We start from the raw sequence: 18,832 nt of genomic DNA on the forward strand, positions 1-18,832 counted from the left end.
CCCACTTGTACCTTGGCAAACCTGACCTTCACCAGACCGATACATTGAGAAGAGATTGGAAAACTCTAAACAAACAACAACACAAAGAGTTATCTAGCCAAAACAGAAGCTGTATGGATAAACCACTTCTCCAATCTTTTTGGCTCTATAACAAAGAACAAACATCGAAAACATATACATGATCAAATAGAATCAACTATTAAAAACTACCAGAACTCATTGGCTATAGTTAAACTCTTTATCATCCTCAACTCTGGCATATTCTCCAATATTTGGAAGAAGAATACCTGGGTAGAGGATATGAACCTGGTTTAGGATAAGGGTACAGGTTGGGAATAGGATACAAACTTGGTTTTGAATACCTGACCACTGTGACTGACTCAAAATTAAGGACATCTTTGACTATGTACAGACTTGCTATTGAGAAAGGCCGCCGAAAGCAGACCTGGCTCTCAAGAGAAGACAGGCTATGTGCACACTGCCCACAAAATGAGGTGGAAACTGAGCTGCACTTCCTAACCTCTAGCCAAATGTATGACCATATTAGAGACACATATTTCTCTCAGATTACACAGAACCACAAAGAATTCGAAAACAAACCAATTTTGATAAACTCCCATATCTATTGGGTGAAATACCACAGCATGCATCACAGCAGCAAGATTTGTGACCTGTTTCCACAAGAAAAGGGCAACCAGTGAAGAACAAACACCACTGTAAATACAACCTATATTTAGGTTTATTTATTTTCCCTTTTGTACATCAGTACAACACTGTATATAGACATAATGTGACATTTGAAATGTCTTTATTCTTTTGGAACCTTTGGAAGTGTAAGGTTTACTGTAACATTTTTATTGTTTATTTCACTAAGTGTTTATTATCTAGTTCACTTGCTTTGGCAATGTTAACATGTGTTTCCCATGCCAACAAAAAGCCCTTCAATTGAATTGAAATAGAAGAGGGCATGAAGCCATGAGATGTCACTATCAGTCCCAAAGGTCGTCGTTGCTCAAATAAGAACTGAAACGCACTTTGAGACCATCAAGACCCACGCCTCACCCCATTGGTCATTCAATAGCAAATGGGCTCTAAGCAACGCTTCCACCGCCGTGTCCAAAGGTAAGCTGTCCAAAGTGGCAAGGTAGTTAGGTAGCTAGCTAGGTACTGTCGACGTAGCAGAACTATAAAAAATTCAGCCAGCTGCGATTGACTGACAGATATCGAGCTATATACCATGCTGTATGTAAACTGAGCAGGTTAGCTAATGCATTACATATGGCTATGAGCAGATGAGGTCTACCATGGGAACATGTAAAAATAACAGTGGAGTTGTTGCCAAGATTGGGCCACTGCACTATACACTACATTGGATGTTCACGTTTTATTTTTGATTTCCTGCTGCCAACACCAACCAGCTGCCTGGTACAGCCTGACTGCCTGGTTTAGAACCAGTACAGCCTAGCCCAATCCACTCCTGCCTCCCTGCTGCTTGCCCCTCACTGCGCTGGTTAACACAGAGATACTTGTAACACCTTTGTAGTAATGTGACTCCACCATGAACCAATAAAAAATTAAAAAATTAAATAAAAGATTGGATAGAAATCCCCCCCACCCTCACCCCAAAAAAAGGCTATTTACTTATGTATAGGTGTTCTGGTTGCAGGTGCTTCACAAAACCTGCCATGGATCAGATATACATTCATGGAGTTGATTCCTTGGTTTCTCCATACAGATCCTGCAGACTGCTATAGACCAAGAGACAAAAATAAAATAAAAAAATCAGCCACAATATGTACTTTTATAAGAATTAATGACACTTTGTTTTTATCTACAGTTGAAGTCGGGAGTTTACATACACTAAGTTGACTGTGCCTTTAAACAGATTGGAAAATTCCAGAAAATGATGTCATGGCTTTAGAAGCTTCTGATAGGCTAATTTACATAATTTGAGTCAATTGGGGGGTGTACCTGTGGATGTATTTCAAGGCCTACTTTCAAACTCAGTGCCTCTATGCCTGACATCATGGCAAAATCAAAAGAAATCAGCCAAGACCTCAGAATTTTTATTCCCAAACGCCTGAGGGTACCACGTTCATCTGTACAAACAATAGTATAAATGCAAGTATAAACACCATGGGACCACGCAGCTGTCAAACTGCTCAGGAAGGAGACGCGTTCTGTCACCTAGAGATGAACGTACTTTGGTGCGAAAAGTGCAAATAAATCCTAGAACAAGAGCAAAATACCTTGTGAAGATGCTGGAGGAAACAGGTACAAAAAAATCTATATCCACAGTAAAACGAGTCCTATATCGACATAACCTGAAAGGCTGGTCAGCAAGGAAGAAGCCACTGCTCCAAAACCCCCATAAAAAAAGCCAGACTACGGTTTGCAACTGCACATGGGAACCTAGATCGTACTTTTTGGAGAAATGTCCTCTGGTCTGATGAAACAAAAATAGAACTGTTTGGCCATAATGACCATCGTTATGTTTGGAGGAAAAAAGGGGGAGGCTTGCAAGCTGAAGAACACCATCCCAACCGTGAAGCACGGTGTTGTGGGGGTGCTTTGTTGCAGGAGGGACTGGTGCACTTCACAAAATAGATGGCATCATGAGGAAGTAAAATTATGTGGATATATTGAAGCATCATCTCAAGACATCAGTCAGGAAGTTAAAGCTTGGTCGCAAAATGGGTCTTCCAAATGGACAATGACCTCAAGCATACTTCTAAAGTTGTGGCAAAATGGCTTAAGGACAACAAAGTCAAGGTATTGGAGTGGCCATCACAAAGCCCTGACCTCAATCCTATAGAACATTCTGGGCAGAACTGAAAAAGCGTGTGTGAGCAAGGAGGCCTAGAAACCTGACTCAGTTACAGCAGCTCTGTCAGGATGAATGGCCAAAATTCACCCAACTTATTGTGGGAAGCTTGTGGAAGGCTACCCGAAACGTTTGACCCAACAATTTAAAGGCAATGCTACCAAATACTAATTGAGTGTATGTAAACTTCTGACCCACTGGGAAAGTGATGAAATAAATAAAAGCTTAAATAAATTTACATTTACATTTAAGTCATTTAGCAGACGCTCTTATCCAGAGCGACTTACAAATTGGTGCATTCACCTTATGACATCCAGTGGAACGGCCACTTTACAATAGTGCATCTAAATCTTTTAAGGGGGGGTGGAGTGAGAAGGATTACTTTATCCTATCCTAGGTATTCCTTAAAGAGGTGGGGTTTCAGGTGTCTCCGGAAGGTGGTGATTGACTCCGCTGTCCTGGCGTCGTGAGGGAGTTTGTTCCACCATTGGGGGGCCAGAGCAGCGAACAGTTTTGACTGGGCTGAGCGGGAACTGTACTTCCTCAGTGGTAGGGAGGCGAGCAGGCCAGAGGTGGATGAACGCAGTGCCCTTGTTTGGGTGTAGGGCCTGATCAGAGCCTGGAGGTACTGAGGTGCCGTTCCCCTCACAGCTCCGTAGGCAAGCACCATGGTCTTGTAGCGGATGCGAGCTTAGCGCGTAAAAATCGTCTGCCTTCGGTTGCAACACTCCCTAACGAGTTCCAAACTGGCTCTGGAAGCAACGGTAGCACAAGAAATGTTCGTCGGGAGCTTCATGAAGTGGGTTTCCATAGCGGAGCAGCCTCACACAAGTCTAAGATCACTATGTGCAATGCCAAGCGTTGACTGGAGTGGTGTAAAGCTCACCGCCATTGGACTCTTGAGCAGTAGAAACCTTTTTTATGGAGTGATGAATCACGCTTCACCATATGGCAGTCCGACAGACAAATCTGGAATTGGTGGATGCCAGGAGAACACTACCTGCCCAAATAGGCTAGGCCCTTTAGTTCCAGTGAAGGGAAATCTTAACGCTACGGCATAAAATGACATTCTAGATGATTCTGTGCTTCCAACTTTGTGGCAAAAGTTTGGGGAAGGCTCTTTCCTGTTTCAGCATGACAATGCCACCGTGCACAAAGCGAGGTCCATACAGAAATGGTTTGTCGAGATCGGTGTGGAAGAACTTGACTGGTTTGCACAGAGCTCTGACCTCAACCCCATCAAACACTTTTGGTATGAACTGGAACGCCGACTGCAAGCCAGGCCTAATCGCCCAACATCAGTGCCCGACCTCACTAATGCTCTTGTGGCTGAATGGAAGCAAGTCCATGCGACAATGTTCCAACATCTAGTGGAAAGCCTTCCCAGAAGAGTGAAGGCTATTATAGCAGCAAAGGGGGGACCAATTCCATATTAATGCCCATGATTTTGGAATGAGATGTTCAACCAGCAGGTGTACACAATGTTGGTCATGTAGTGCATTATTAAAAACATTGATGAGTGTGAAACATGGCCTACTAAACCAAATGTCAAAGGTGTTTAGGCTTATGTGTTGGTGTTTAGGCCTAGGTGTTGGTATAAGAGAAGAGCACAGCATACCAAATATTTTTAGGCAGTGAATATACAGCCGACAGATTTTGTAACCCTATGCCTAACCCTCAGAAAACTGGACACAGGAATGTTCTTGTATTGAAAGCTAGCTAGCTACATCCTATCAAACCTGTCGTCTGGTGTGTTTGGTTAGCCTGCTAGCTAGTAGAAAGTAGGTTAGGAATTAAGATAACTAGCTAGGATGTCATGCTAGCAACAACGCTAACCATTTAGATAGCTATCAAGCTAAACATTTAGCTAGCTGCCATGGCAAGCAAAGTTAGGAATTAAACTAGTTAGCTAGCCTGTTTTGCTATCGACGACGCTAACCATTTATCTAGTTAACAAGTTAAACATTTGACTAGCTGGCATCGGGAGTATGGGGTGATGTTATTTACAGCGTGGTGAGGTTGAATACAATTTCTTCCACATCTTGCTAGCTAGCTAGTTATCTAGCTAGTTGTAGCCAAAGGACTTTCTACAATTACTAGCTAGCTTGCAACATTAGCAAAGATACCCGCACAGTCACATTGGCTAGCTAACAACATAACATTTACATATTCTGGAGGCAGTGGAAACACAAAAATCGACCATGGCCAGCCAGGCCGAGCCAGGTTCACTTCACAGTGCGAGGCTTTAGAATCGTGTTTCTTCTCGAATTTGAGCAAAGACATACGCTACAACGGGAATTGACTTCACCATTTCTATTGAGAAAAAACCATACGCCTTAGACCGGGTATACTGTAGGATTTTACCGATTTTCCCCCAAAACAGATGTCCCGCTCCAGAGAAGCTTGCCTGTTCCCTCATGTGTAGGTAGGCTGATAATGCCCCTAGACGTGACTTGGGTCAGTTTTGAATTTATTCCCTAAATGATTGAGGTTAGGATTGGGGGAGCGGAAGCTTATCCCATTTTGCTCATCCTGAATTTAAGGATGAGCATAATGAATTTAATTCTGCTGCTCTATCGATTGCTACATACATTCATTGTGAAGAAGAAACGATAATGGAAGTGGTGTTTTGGTCAGTTTGATGTGGATGGATAGTCAGACTAGATCCAATCTGCACTGAGGGGGAACTTCAAGCCGGAGTGTGAAAAATAAACCTTCAAAGTAGGTATGTTTCCAGAGAGTGCATTTGTTACAGTACAAAATGATAAAGAGACTGCTGATAAGTCAGTCAGTTAACAATTGTGGTCTCAGTTTAAAGTGACAAGAAGATGGTAGGATTCACACAGCAGAAGGATGTCAGCAGGACCACAAAAAACAGCTGAAGAGGACGCCCCTCCCAACGACCACAGACACCACAACAAAACCCTTTGTTTTGATTCCTCCACTACTGTAGACCACCGACAACTCTCTCTCTGACATGTCCTCATAGGATCTCCAGTAAGCTTCAAACGGCTGTTTTGGCATCTGATTACCTCATCTAATGTCATGCTTACTGTTTATGCAAGTGGTACTCATGAAAATATATGTTTTGATATATCAGAAGTGTCTTGGAATACTTTCATTCTTTATTTCTTACAATTTGATTGGCTCACAGGTGCTGTGGCATGGACCCAGCTTGGCTTTGGTTCCAAAACAGTTGTGAGGTGTGACAATGTCTGTCACGGCCGTCGGAAGAAGAGGACCAAGGTGCAGCGTGGTGAGCGTAAATTTCCCTTTTTATTTACAATGTCGCCAACAAAACAACAAACGAAAGAAACAACCGTAAAGCTTACAGGGCATTAGCGCCACAAACAAAGTTAACTACCCACACTGAAAGGAGTGAAAAAGGGCTACCTAAGTATGATTCCCAATCAGAGACAACGATAGACAGCTGTCCCTGATTGAGAACCATACCCGGCCAAAACATAGAAATAAAGAAACATAGAAAACTAAACAGAATGCCCACCCCAAATCACACCCTGACCAAACCAAATAGAGACATAAAAAGGCTCTCTAAGGTCAGGGTGTGGCAATGTCTGACATAGGCTACTTTTCTTTTAAGGTGAACTATCTCTTTAACTGAAACATTATTCTGACTTTTATTGGCACGCTTGACACACTCACAAGTCTGCACCACAAGTCCCAGAACCCCTTTGAAGCCTTTGTTCACAGGAGGTGCTTGAAGTTGCACATACATATGGGTTCAAGCTAGTTCCTGTCAGCATTTCTCTCTTTACTATGAGCTCAAGTTTGAGGAAAAGAAGAAACAGATCAGGCGTTAGACGAGTGGAGACAGACGGGGCAGACACATAATTTAGGCCAAGGATAGAAGCCAAGGATATAGAAGCTCCATTCTTGTGATCCAGTCCTCGTGTATCATGTTCTACTACTCTAGCTCAAAGCCTCTATTACTGGTTGTCCTCATCGTGCTGTTCAACGGTAGGCCATCTTCCTCCGTCTATGTACTGTAGATGTAGCCTACTAGAATGGCAGTGACTGTGTATGTTCGGATCAAATGTTGAAGGATTATTATTTCTAATAAATTCCTGATCTGTAAAAGTTATGACTTAAACTATAGGAAAAGGAACTTTAGTAACCCAACTCTTTATCATCGAACTCACAGGTCAGAGGTGGTGATACTCACTAGCACAGAGTATGTATGGTATGTCTCTGAACAACCAAGATGGTATTTTTATTTCATTTTATTTTATTTCACCTTTATTTAACCAGGTAGGCCAGTTGAGAACAAGTTCTCATTTACAATTGCAACCTGGCCAAGATAAAGCAAAGCAGTTCGACACATACAACAACACAGAGTTACACATGGAGTAAAGCAAAACATACAGTCAATAATACAATAGAAAAAAAGTATATATACAGTGTGTGCAAATGAGGTAGGATAAGGGAATTAAGGCAATAACATAGGCCATAGTGGCGAAATGGGCTGTATAATTAAGCCCAATGTTTTTGTGACTTTTTGCTTGTGGAATATGTGACAAGGTGACAAAAGTTCTCCATAGCCTTTATTTGAATTGGGGTACAGTAGGCCTATATACAGTGCCTTCAGAAAGTTTTCACACCCCTTGACTTTTTCTACATTGTGTTGTATTACAGCCTGCATTTAAAATTGATTAAATTGAGATTTGTGTCACTGGCCTACACACAATACCCGTGGATTTATATTTTTAGACATTTTTTTACAAATTAATATAAAAATGAAAAGATGAAATGTCTTGAGTCAATAAGTATTCAACCCCTTTGTTATGGCAAGCCTAAATAAATTCAGGAGTAAAAATGTGCCTAACAAGTTGCTTGGACTCTGTGTGCAATAATAGTGTTTAACATGATTTTTATATGACTACCTCATCTCTGTAGCCCACACATACAATTACAGTGCCTTCCAAAAGTATTTACACCTTGACTGTTTCCACATTTTGTTGTGTTACAAAGTGGGATAAAATTTATTTCATTTCTATTTGTTGTCAACGATCTACACAAAATACTCTGTAATGTCACTACTTTGTTGAAGCACATTTGGCAGCGATTACAGCTGTGTGTCTTTCTGGGCAAGTCTCTAAGAGCTTTCCACATCTGGATTCTGCAACATTTCCCATGATTATTTTCAATATTCTTCAAGCTCTGTCAAATTGGTTGTTGATCATTGCTAGACAACCATTTTAAGGTCTTGCCATAGATTTTCAAGTAGATTTAATTCAAAACTGAAAATAGGCCACTCAGGAACATTCAGTGTCCTCTTCTTAGTAAGCAACTCCAGTGTAGATTTGGCCTTGTGTTTAAGGTTATTGTCCTGCTGAAAGGTGAATTCATCTCCCGGTGTCTGGTGAAACTCAGACTGAACCAGGTTTTCCTCTAGGATTTTGCCTGTGCATTTGGCCTCCATTCTGTTTCCCTATTTATCTTGAAATATTCCCCAGTCCTTAACGATTACAAGCATACCCATAACATGAGGCAGCCACCTCTATACTTGAAAATAGAGAGAGTGGTACTCAGTAATTTGATGTATTGGATTTGCCCCAAACATAACACTTTGTATTCAGGACAAAAAAGTGAATTGCTTTGCCACATGTTTTGCAGTATTACTTTAGTGCCTTGTTGCAAATATTCCTTTGAGCATGATGAAATTATGAATGACACTTTGGATGGTGTATCAATACACCCAGTCACTACAAAGATGCAGGCATCCTTTCTAACTCAGTTCCAGAGAGGATGGAAACTGCTCAGGGATTTCACCATGAGGTCAATGGTGACAGTTACAGAGTTTAATGGTTGTGATAGGAGAAAACTGAGGATGGATCAACAACATAGTAGTTACTCCACAATACTAACCTAATTGACAGAGTAAAAAGGAAGCTTTTACAGAACACAAATATTCTAAAACATGCATCTGTTTTGCAATAAGACAAAAAATGTGGCAAAGCAATTCACTTTATGTCCTGAATACAATGCGTAATTTTTTGGTAAAATCCAACACAACACATCACTGAGTAGTACCACTTCATATTTTCAAGCATGGTGGTGGCTGCATCATGTTATGAGTATGCTTGTCATCGGGAGTTTTTTGGGGGGTAAAAAGAAACGGAATAGAGCTAAGCACAGGTCAAACCTGGTTCAGCCTCCTTTCCAACAGACACTGGGAGACAAATTCACCTTTCAGCAGGACAATAAGCTAAAACACAAGGCCAAATGTACACTGGAGTTGATTACCAAGATGACATTGATTGTTGCTGAGTGGCCTAATTACAGTTTTGACTTAAATCGTCTTGAAAATCTATGGCAATAATCGGAAATGGCTGTCTAGCAATGATCAACAACCAACTCGACAGAGCTTGAAGAATAAAGAAAAATAACAATGTGCAAATATTGTACAATCCAGTTGTGCAAAGCTTTTAGATACTTACCCAGACAGACCACAGCTGTAATCGCTGCCAAATGGGATTTTAACATGGATTGACTCAAGGGTGTGAATACTTACGTAAAGTAGATATTTCTGTATTTCATTTTAAATAAATTTGCCAACATTTCTAAAAGCATGTTTTTACTTTGTCATTTCAGGGTATGATTGAGAAAAAAAATCTATTCAATCAATTTTGAATTCAGGCTGTAACACAACAGAATGTGGAATAAGTCAAGGGGTATGAATACTTTCCGAAGGCACTCTCACACCTTCTAAAAGGCATTCTAATTTTTGTAATATATCCCTATGAAGACATTTTTGTCCAAGGAATATTTGTGGATCATATCTCTAGTCAATGAAAACTGGTAACTGGGTTCCTGGGATAAGACAAATATACAGGAAATATAAACAATACTGTATGCACAGTGATGAAAATATACACAACACTGTGTATATTTGATGAAGTATATTGTACTTCTCTTTTCCTACTAGCACTGACTTTGCTGATAACTTCTTAATTTAAGGAAAAATGTACTTACTACGACTGTGATATGTGGTTGTCTCAACTAGCTATCTTAAGATGAATGCACTAACTGTAAGTTGCTCTGGATAAGAGTGTCTGCTAAATGACAAAAATATGAATTATATTAAATTAAATTAAATATAAAATTAGTAATATAGAACATCGTTTTTTTTTTGTTGATTAAAAGTAAAAGATGTTAAAGGTTCATTACAATATTAATTTACAATATGTGTGTTATGCTATCAAGTGGAGATTGAAGTTATAGAACAAAAAAAAAACATCTATTGTACCTAAATCATCAGGTCATGTCCTAACTTGTTGACAACTTCCTCTCTCTTTTTCAGGACACAACTGGGCAGATAAAGTGGTAGGAATCATAGGTCATGATATCACCATCCGCTTCTCATTTCAGAACACGTTCACAGCATCTGGTAATCGGTCAATTAGTCTTTACAAAAGTTCTAAAAAGATCGGTGAATGTAATCATGATGTGCACAGCTGTTGCTCACAAAGCCACCTCTGCATCTCTGAGAATAAAGAGTTCTCTTTCTTCATCCAAAATCTGACATCAGTTGACAACGGAACATATTGGATCACGTTGTTCCAAATCAATAGAGATCCTCCCATGCTAAAAAGCAATGAGGTGTCGCTTATCCTTCAATCGGATGGTTACACCACAGGTAGGCTATAAGATCGCTCTCTTCACAGTGTAATGTCTATAACTATTCTAAGTCAATGTCAAGCACAAGGGTTTTCATTATACGTCACATTACGTTTTTTATTTATATTAAAGCATTGTCCGTCCAGCCTGTATTGTACCCAGCTAAATGTACAACCTTTTTACAAGTACTATCTGTTAAAAATTCAAAACCAACCCAAGCAACTGTTTTAAATGAGCTAACTATGGACCTTTAAAGCCTTTGGTCAACATTGTGGTCCTTGAAGATTGATGTTCTAGACAGCATGACCCTACTCTGCTTTACCTTCATTTACTGTCTCATCTAGTTTCACCTAAGGAGCCATTTTCTATTCCAGAATCCCCATCATGCACCTCTAACGATGATGATATCAGCGACAGTGGAAACGCCAACAATGTCTATGTCCTGATCATCTTTGCTGTTTTGGGGGTATCCATCATAGCTCTGTTAATCGGACTGCTTGGTTGGTTCTGCTGGACCTACAAAAGGAGCCCAGGTATTGAAGAGGCCTATCATTATCCCTAACCATACATATCATAAGCAGGAGGTTGGTGGCACCTTAATTAGGGAGGAAGGGCATGTGGTAATGCTGGAGCGGAATTTGTGAAAAGGTATCAACAACATCAAACGCATGGTTTCCATGTGTTTGACGCCATTCCATTTGCTTATGTTCCAGACATTATTATGAGCCGTCCTCCCCTCAGCAGCCTCCACTGATACCATAGTATCTCTTATAGTTGTAATTCTATGCAATCCAGTTAGATTAAGGCCTTGGTTCTTGTCCATCGACTTCTTTCTTTCTGCACTTGATGTCGACACCTGGATCAAAGATATGTGTTTATTATCTGAAACATAGCTTTACAGTCTGAAATCAGTCCAATCATTCTGCTTGATCAAACTGACAAATGGAGTAATTCTTAAGGGAGCTGAAATCAATAGCGGGGGGAGGGGGAGCATCAGTAGTTCGGTTTCCATCCAATTGGTGATAGATTTGAAATGCAAATATTCTCAAATCCGCATTAAAAAAGTATGCGCATTTTCTCATCAGAGATGTGTTTCCATCCAATTAATATTTTGCAGATAAAACGCTGTGCGTAATCAAATTAACCAAAAGTAAAATTATCTTGCGGAAGTTTGTCATTTCCTGTTTTACTTCTGGGAGAAATGCTGTTAACAATTGTGATTACCTTTGTGCAAAGGAAGAAAGTGAAGACTCCTCCCTCGCTAACGGAGGGAGCATCACAGAGCTAGAGGCGTCACTACAGACCCGGGTTCGATCCCGGCTGTGATCGGGAGTCCCATAGGGCAGCGCACAATTGGCCCAGCGTCATCCGGGTTAGGGGAGGGTTTTGCCGCGGGGGGGGGGGCTTTACTTGGCTCATCGCGCTCTAGTGACTCCTTGTGGCGGGCCGGGTACCTGCAGGCTGACCCCGGTCATCAGTTGAATAATGTTTCCTCCGGCACGTTGGTGCGGCTGGCTTCCTGGTTAAGCAGGCGGGTGTTAAGGAGCGTGGTTTGGCGGGTCATGTTTCGGAAGACTCGTGACTCCACCTTTGCCTCCCGAGCCCATTGCAGCGATGAGACAAGATCGAAATTGGGGAGAGTATAATAATGAAATGAAATCCGGCAGTACTCTTCTCACAAAAACATCTGTAGCATCTGAGCTACAAACTAATATGACCACACTGCGGAAAGGGGAGACTCTCACGAAAATGATGGTGTTCTTCATTTTGCTCTACGACCCCCACAAGTTTAATGGGAATCGTCTGAAGGTAACCAATCCAAATGAATGGAAGTAGTATATGGAGACAGTTTTGTATAGTAGTAATGGCAAAGTTCCATAGATTTTGTTATACCTAATGGAGTACTACATTTCAAAATATAATAGCTAAATGAACCCACTGGTAGTGGGAGGACCACATACGTATCATTGTGTGACTCCAAGTTTACTTCACTATGATGGTTATTATATCAACATTTGTGCATAAAGGCATTTCCACTGCCATTTTTTGCATAATTAATTTTAAAGATCCCACTATACGTAGCGTATTTTGTATTGTCGACATTTGTAAAAGCATTTTCCATCAGGCCTGTCGTGACATTTTTTATCAGACATGTACTTTACTTGCATGAAAATGCTGGATGGAAACCTTGTTAGTGAGATGAAATACAACCCTTGGAATGAGCCACTGTTGCAGTTTCACATGCATGACTCACGCACTTTGATATGAGCCTCCTTTAACCAGAGGAAATAACCACCTACACAGAGAATTCAAATTAGCACAGAGACAGGGAGAAAAATTGCACACTGTTGTTTTCACAAATGCTGTCTCAAACTCTCGTTTGCTTTTCTCCTGACACACTTAAAAACAGAGCATCATGTTTCTTTGATGTGTTTTTTGGTATCCCCCCCCACATGTCATGTTTTGTACCTCCTTGAACAAATGCCTTCTCAAGCACTACTATGTACCAGCAGAAAAGGCTATCTTTCCACCCAGCGACTTCATCTGACTTTGAGGAAAAGTGTCACTGACTCAGATTGATTGCAGATACAAGCAGCACAACACTGTAAAGATGATCTGGACAACTAAAATCCTTGGATATGAATAGAATAACCCATCTTCAACCCTTAATACTATAGGCCATGATCTTATATCATCTTGTATCAGTGGTGGTTGGTGCCGTTTAAGATGAGGGAGGATGTTTTTTTTGTTTTTTTCCTTATTTCTATTTCAGCATATCAGATGACTCTCATTCAAATTCCATTCACCCAGTTCAATGTAACATTGATAGATTTAGGCTATACTCTAATTTTCCCTATGCCCCATCATGAGGTTGCTACAACCTAGGCTATAAACGAAAGTTTACAACGTAAGTGCACACAGGTCGAGAGACAAATTTGATGTGACAGACAGTGACAGACTTGCCTGCATGTAGCTGATGTAGGGTGTAATCATTAGTATAAACAGTTGCAAACAAGAGTTTCTATTGGATAAATTCAGGTATGTTTAGCCCCGTTTTGTTCCATTTGCTTCCGTTTAAAAAACGTTTTTCAACAGAATCTGATGAATGAATCACGCGTAAACACAGTTCACTTTCATGGAAGCCACGTCCTATGCGCTCTCCTTCTCTCACCTCTTCCCTTCGCTTGTGGACTTCAATGCACAACACATGAGCTGTATTTGACCAGGTGAAAAAACCTTTCCAAGTCAAACCGCTACACTACATTGTCACCATATTAGCTAAAGTAATGTCATAGTCAGCATAGCTAATAGAACAAACGTATTAGTAAACCCGCTACAATCATGCAGTAACATTAGTGTACAGTCAGTAAGCAGTTACACCAGCTGCAATAAATTAGTTATACCAAAAGCTTACCTTGACTTCCAGTGTTGTGCAGCCAGCTAGCTAACATAGCATACCTCTGTTTGTGCAGGGTGTTTTAGTAGGCTGAAAGTGAAAAAAAATGACACTCTTTCTCTCCATTTCCCTATTTCTTCTCCTTCATTTTGGAAATGTATTTGTTAAAAACTGTTAAACTATTGGCTTTCTTTATCTTTGAGTCAACTACTCAACACATTTTATACACTGCAGTGCTAGCTAGCTGTAGCTTATGCTTTCAGTACTAGATTCATTATCTGATCCTTTGATTGTGTGGACAACATGTCAGTTCATGCTGCAAGAGCTCTGATAGGCTGGAGGACGTCCTCTGGAAGTTGTCATAATTACTTTGTAAGTCTATGGAAGGGGCTGAGAACCACGAGCCTCCTAGGTTTTGTATTGAAGTCAATGTACCCAGAGGAGTTTAAGATAAGTGACAAAATGCAGGATCATTTGTCTATGATTAACACATTGTAAAATATTTATCTTGTGTCCAGAAGGGGACCAGCAAGAGAACCTCAAGGCCAAGCAACAGGTAAGATCACACTCTATAAGTGTCTCTCAGAGTCCTGGCCATTCTTTGGTTTGTTAGAATTTTGACAAATTTGCTTAGCAACAACCATAAGACAAATTCCTAATACAAAGTTTAAAAAAAATTATGCTTCACTGTTTGTATTTTGACAGATTTATTAGATCAAATCCAATAAATTGCAAAGGTTCTGTTTTTATAAAATGCATACTGTATACATTTTCAGGGGTCAGGAGAGGCATCCACCTCCATGTCTGTGTATTCTGTAGAATACGGTGTGCTGGACTTCAACAGTAGACCCAATGGAGAAGAGGGGAACACGCATGGGAGGGAGAGGGAGGGAGGAGTGGTAAGGTCTGCAGAGACAGTGGAATATGCTGCAATCACCTTTCCCCCACAACAAAGGGTGTCATATGGAAGATAGTGAGTCAACTCAAACTCTAATAAATACAAACAGCGTTGCTTGATTTGTTACTGGATGCCATCAACATATGGAACAGGTGCTAAGAGAATGATGCTGCGGTTGATGTGTCACTCTGAGGTGATAGATACCGTAAGAATGGAAATACTTAGTCCTATATTAATAAAAACACCCTCCCTGTGCGGCTATGCGTGACTGTACCCTACTGGAAATACAACAAAAAAAACGTTGTAGATACAATAACCCATTTGACTGTAACACAAATTGAATTTTAACATGTTTAAAAAAAAAAAAAAAGTTTTTATAAAGTACATTAATTGCGTGTAAAATTTCCGGTGGGGTTTTGCACGGATAAACACACTTGTAATAGGTTATTGTTTTCTCACAGAGTGTCATGTTGTTTGTTTACTCTGACACTATTTGGATTACCAGAAGTATCTGGGGGGGATTTTACAAAAGAATTAGCATGGTCCTCTGCAATCCAACTAAGTTCTCATTAAACGGAGTTTACTTGACAAATGTTTTTTTGTTTTTTTGCATCCCTCAATGGTTTGAAATTCACAATGATTGACATACATGTATACTGGGAAAATCAAGTTTCAAAGAAATGATTTTGTATAATAGGTGATCATATCGCACGGATTACATTCTGATCTATTTGAGCTCTTTCACGGATGTTGTTTTTAGATTTTCAATGGCTCTAATGTAACAGCTTTCCAGACAAATGCAGTGTATCAAGTGCTGTAATCTTGACACGATCGGTCTAGCTGACGCCTCGAAGCATGGAGGATTTGGAGGATTTTAATTTGAATGTATCACTGGCAATTGCTATTAGGCAATGTTTGTGCAGAGTTACTCTGTCCAGTGTCTGTGTTCTTTTGCCCATCTTAATCTTAAATTTTTATTGGCCAGTCTGAGATATGGCTTTTTCTTTGCAACTCTGCCTAGAAGGCCAGCATTCCGGAGTTGCCTCTTCACTGTTGATGTTGAGACTGGTGTTTTGCGGGTACTATTTAATGAAGCTGCCAGTTGAGGACTTGTGAGGTGTCTGTTTCTCAACCTAGACACTCTAATGTACTTGTCCTCTTGCTCAGTTGTGCACCGGGGCCTCCCACTCCTCTTTCTATTCTGGTTAGAGACAGTTTGCGCTGTTCTGTGAAGGGAGTAGTACACAGCGTTGTACGAGATCTTCAGTTTCTTGGCAATTTCTCGCATGGAATAGCCTTCTTTTCTCAGAACAAGAATAGACTGACGAGTTTCAGAAGAAAGTTCTTTGTTTCTGACCATTTTGAGCCTGTAATCAGACCCACAAATGCTGATGCTCTAGATACTCAACTAGTCTAAAGAAGGCCAGTTTTATAGCTTCTTTAATCAGTACAACATTTTTCAGCTGTGCTAACATCATTTCAAAAGGGTTTTCTAATGATCAATTAGCCTTTTAAAATTGTAAACTTGGATTAGCTAACACAACTTGCCATTGGAACACAGGAGTGATGGTTGGTGATAATTGGCCTTTGTACGCCTATGTAGATATTCCATAAAAAATCATCCATTACCAGCTACAATAGTCATTTACAACATTAACAATGTCTACACTGTTTTTCTGATCAATTTTATGTTATTTTAATGGACAATAAATGTGCTTTTCTTTCAAAAACAAGGACATTTCTAAGTGACCGCAAACTTTTGAACGGTAGTGTATTTTAATAGCACTAAACACAAATCGCATTTCATAAATCTTTGTTCATCTCATGATGTTAACCCACTTAACTCCAAAATGTCTCCAAGATTTCACCATCATAGTTATTTTGTTGCTTTGACAAAGTCATTTCTGAAGATTTTATTTATTTAATGTGATTAGTGATTCATTTACGTCTGTCCCTCATTTTAATGTCAACCCTGTTGAACTGAACTCTCATTTTATTATGGTGAAACTATTCCCTTTTTCTTTTAAAATCTAAACAAACAAACATAGTCATAGTGTAAAAGCAGGTGAGCTGGTTCTTCTCTTTGTGTCCATTTTCTGGTGTTTTGTGGTGGAAAACTAAGCATGTCTACCCATAGATAGACAGGCTAGAATTTTTTGGGGAAGCTTGCATTAAATTGCCACTTCCTCATAGCAAATGCTCCAGTGTTAAATCAACACTGAGAGTGTTAAATTTAACACTGTTCCAGTGTCTATACGAGTACACAATTTCAGTGTTAAATTAACACACTCCTTATTGTAAAGCCTTATTTGCATATTTCCCAGAGTGCATTTTAAAGAATTGTAGTTACCACCCATAACTGTAGTTGCTAGTGACAACGACTTAGTTCTTACATTCATTAAATTTCAGGGTGTGTGGCCTTCACCAAGTGAGTTTCTCTTATCTCAGGACTAGCAGCCTGTCCATGAGGTGTACTTGTACATCAAGCTACCTTGCGCTACAGAAACAGGAAATAAGATTCTGTCCCAACCATTCTGGCTCAGACAAGGCTTAGGATAGGTTTACTGTATCTCAGTATTTAATTTATACAGTATGGGGGTTATTTAAACCGGTGGGCATTAACATAACATCATGTCAGCATATTACCAGTCAGATAGAAGGGTAATAAGGACAATAGCAGGCACAAAGATAATAGGAGAGAGAGAAAGGGGGTTTCTTGCTTTCATATACAATGTGTGTGGTCTATGTCATTGTGTAAAATTACCACTGGAGACTAGCAGTAGATTACAGTATGGCTCTAGCTACGGTGCCTTCGGAAAGTATTCAGACCCTTTACTCAGTACTTTGTTGAAGCGTATTTGGCATCTATTACAGCCTCAATTCTTCTTGGGTATGACGCTACAAGCTTGGCACACCTGTATTTGGGGAGTTTCTCCCATTCTTCTCTGCAGATCCTGTCAAACTCTGTCAGGTTGGATGGGGAGCGTTGCTGCCCAGCTATTTCAGGTCTCTCCAGAGATGTTCGATCGGGTTCAAGTCCGGCCACTCAAGGACATTCAGTGACTTGTACCGAAGAAACTCCTGCATTGTCTTGGCTGTGTGCTTACGATCGGTGTCCTGTTGAAAGGTGAACTTTCGCCCCGCTCTGGAGCAGGTTTTCATCAAGGATCTCTCTGTACTTTGCGCCATTCATCTTTCCCTCGATCCTGACTAGTCTCCCAGTCCCTGCCGCTGAAAAAACATCCCCACAGCAAGATGCTTCCACCACCATGCTTCACCGTATGGATGGTGCCCGGTTTCCTCCAGACATGAAGCTTGGCATTCAGGACAAATAGTTCAATCTTGGTTTCATCAGACCAGAGAATCATGTTTCTCATGGTGTGAGAGTCTTTAGGTGCCTTTTGGCAAACTCCAAGCCGGCTGTCATGTGCCTTTTACTGAGTGGCATCCGTCTGGCCACTCTACCATAAAGGCCTAATTGGTGGAGTGCTGCAGAGATGGTTGGCCTTCTGGAAGGTTCTCCCATCCCCACAGAAGAACTCTAGAGCTCTGTCAGAGTGACCATCAGGTTCTTGCTCACCTCCCTGACCAAGGCCCTTCTTCCCCGATTGCTCAGTTTGGCCGGGCGGCCAGCTCTAAGAAGAGTCTTGGTGGTTCCGAACTTCTTCCATTTAAGAATGATGGAGATCACTGTGTTCTTGGGGACCTTCAATGCTGCAGAAATGTTTTGGTTCCCTTCCCCAGATATGTGTCTCTACACAATCCTGTCTTGGAGCTCTACGGACAATTCCTTCGACTTCATGGCTTTGTTTTTTCTCTGACATGCACTGTCAACTGTGGGACCTTATATAGACTGTCGTGTGCCTTTCCAAATCATGTCCAATCAATTGAATTTACCACAGGTGGACTCCAATCAAGTTCTAGAAATCTCAAGGATGATCAATGGAAACAGGATGCACCTGAGCTCAATTTCGAGTCTCATAGCAAAGCGTCTGAATACTTATGTAAATAAGGTATTTCTGTATTTTGTTTTTAATACATTTGCAAAAATTCTACAAACCTGTTTACGCTTTGT

At 40.5% G+C, this 18,832-nt stretch overlaps 1 protein-coding gene across 1 annotated transcript; it reads left to right on the top strand.

Annotated features, from left to right (window-relative positions):
- The first annotated feature begins 6,621 nt into the window (after positions 1 to 6,621).
- Positions 6,622 to 15,349, top strand: LOC139539252 (uncharacterized). Its single transcript, XM_071342117.1, has 5 exons — positions 6,622 to 6,802; positions 10,146 to 10,481; positions 10,837 to 10,995; positions 14,378 to 14,415; positions 14,636 to 15,349. Exons 1-5 carry the CDS (start codon positions 6,742 to 6,744, stop codon positions 14,831 to 14,833), a joined length of 792 nt encoding a protein of 263 aa, XP_071198218.1. The 5' UTR covers positions 6,622 to 6,741; the 3' UTR covers positions 14,834 to 15,349.
- The last annotated feature ends 3,483 nt before the right edge of the window (positions 15,350 to 18,832 follow it).

This window comes from Salvelinus alpinus, chromosome 15 (assembly GCF_045679555.1).
Source record: "Salvelinus alpinus chromosome 15, SLU_Salpinus.1, whole genome shotgun sequence".
Classification (NCBI taxonomy): domain Eukaryota; kingdom Metazoa; phylum Chordata; class Actinopteri; order Salmoniformes; family Salmonidae; genus Salvelinus; species Salvelinus alpinus.

Bases quoted from the DNA above. Each gene is read 5' to 3' on its own strand.
- LOC139539252 (XM_071342117.1), top strand. From the start codon at position 6,742: ATGTTCTACTACTCTAGCTCAAAGCCTCTATTACTGGTTGTCCTCATC. The intron at 10,482-10,836 runs GTAGGCTATAAG...TTTCTATTCCAG, and splicing joins ATCGGATGGTTACACCACAG to AATCCCCATCATGCACCTCT. The intron at 10,996-14,377 runs GTATTGAAGAGG...TCTTGTGTCCAG, and splicing joins GACCTACAAAAGGAGCCCAG to AAGGGGACCAGCAAGAGAAC.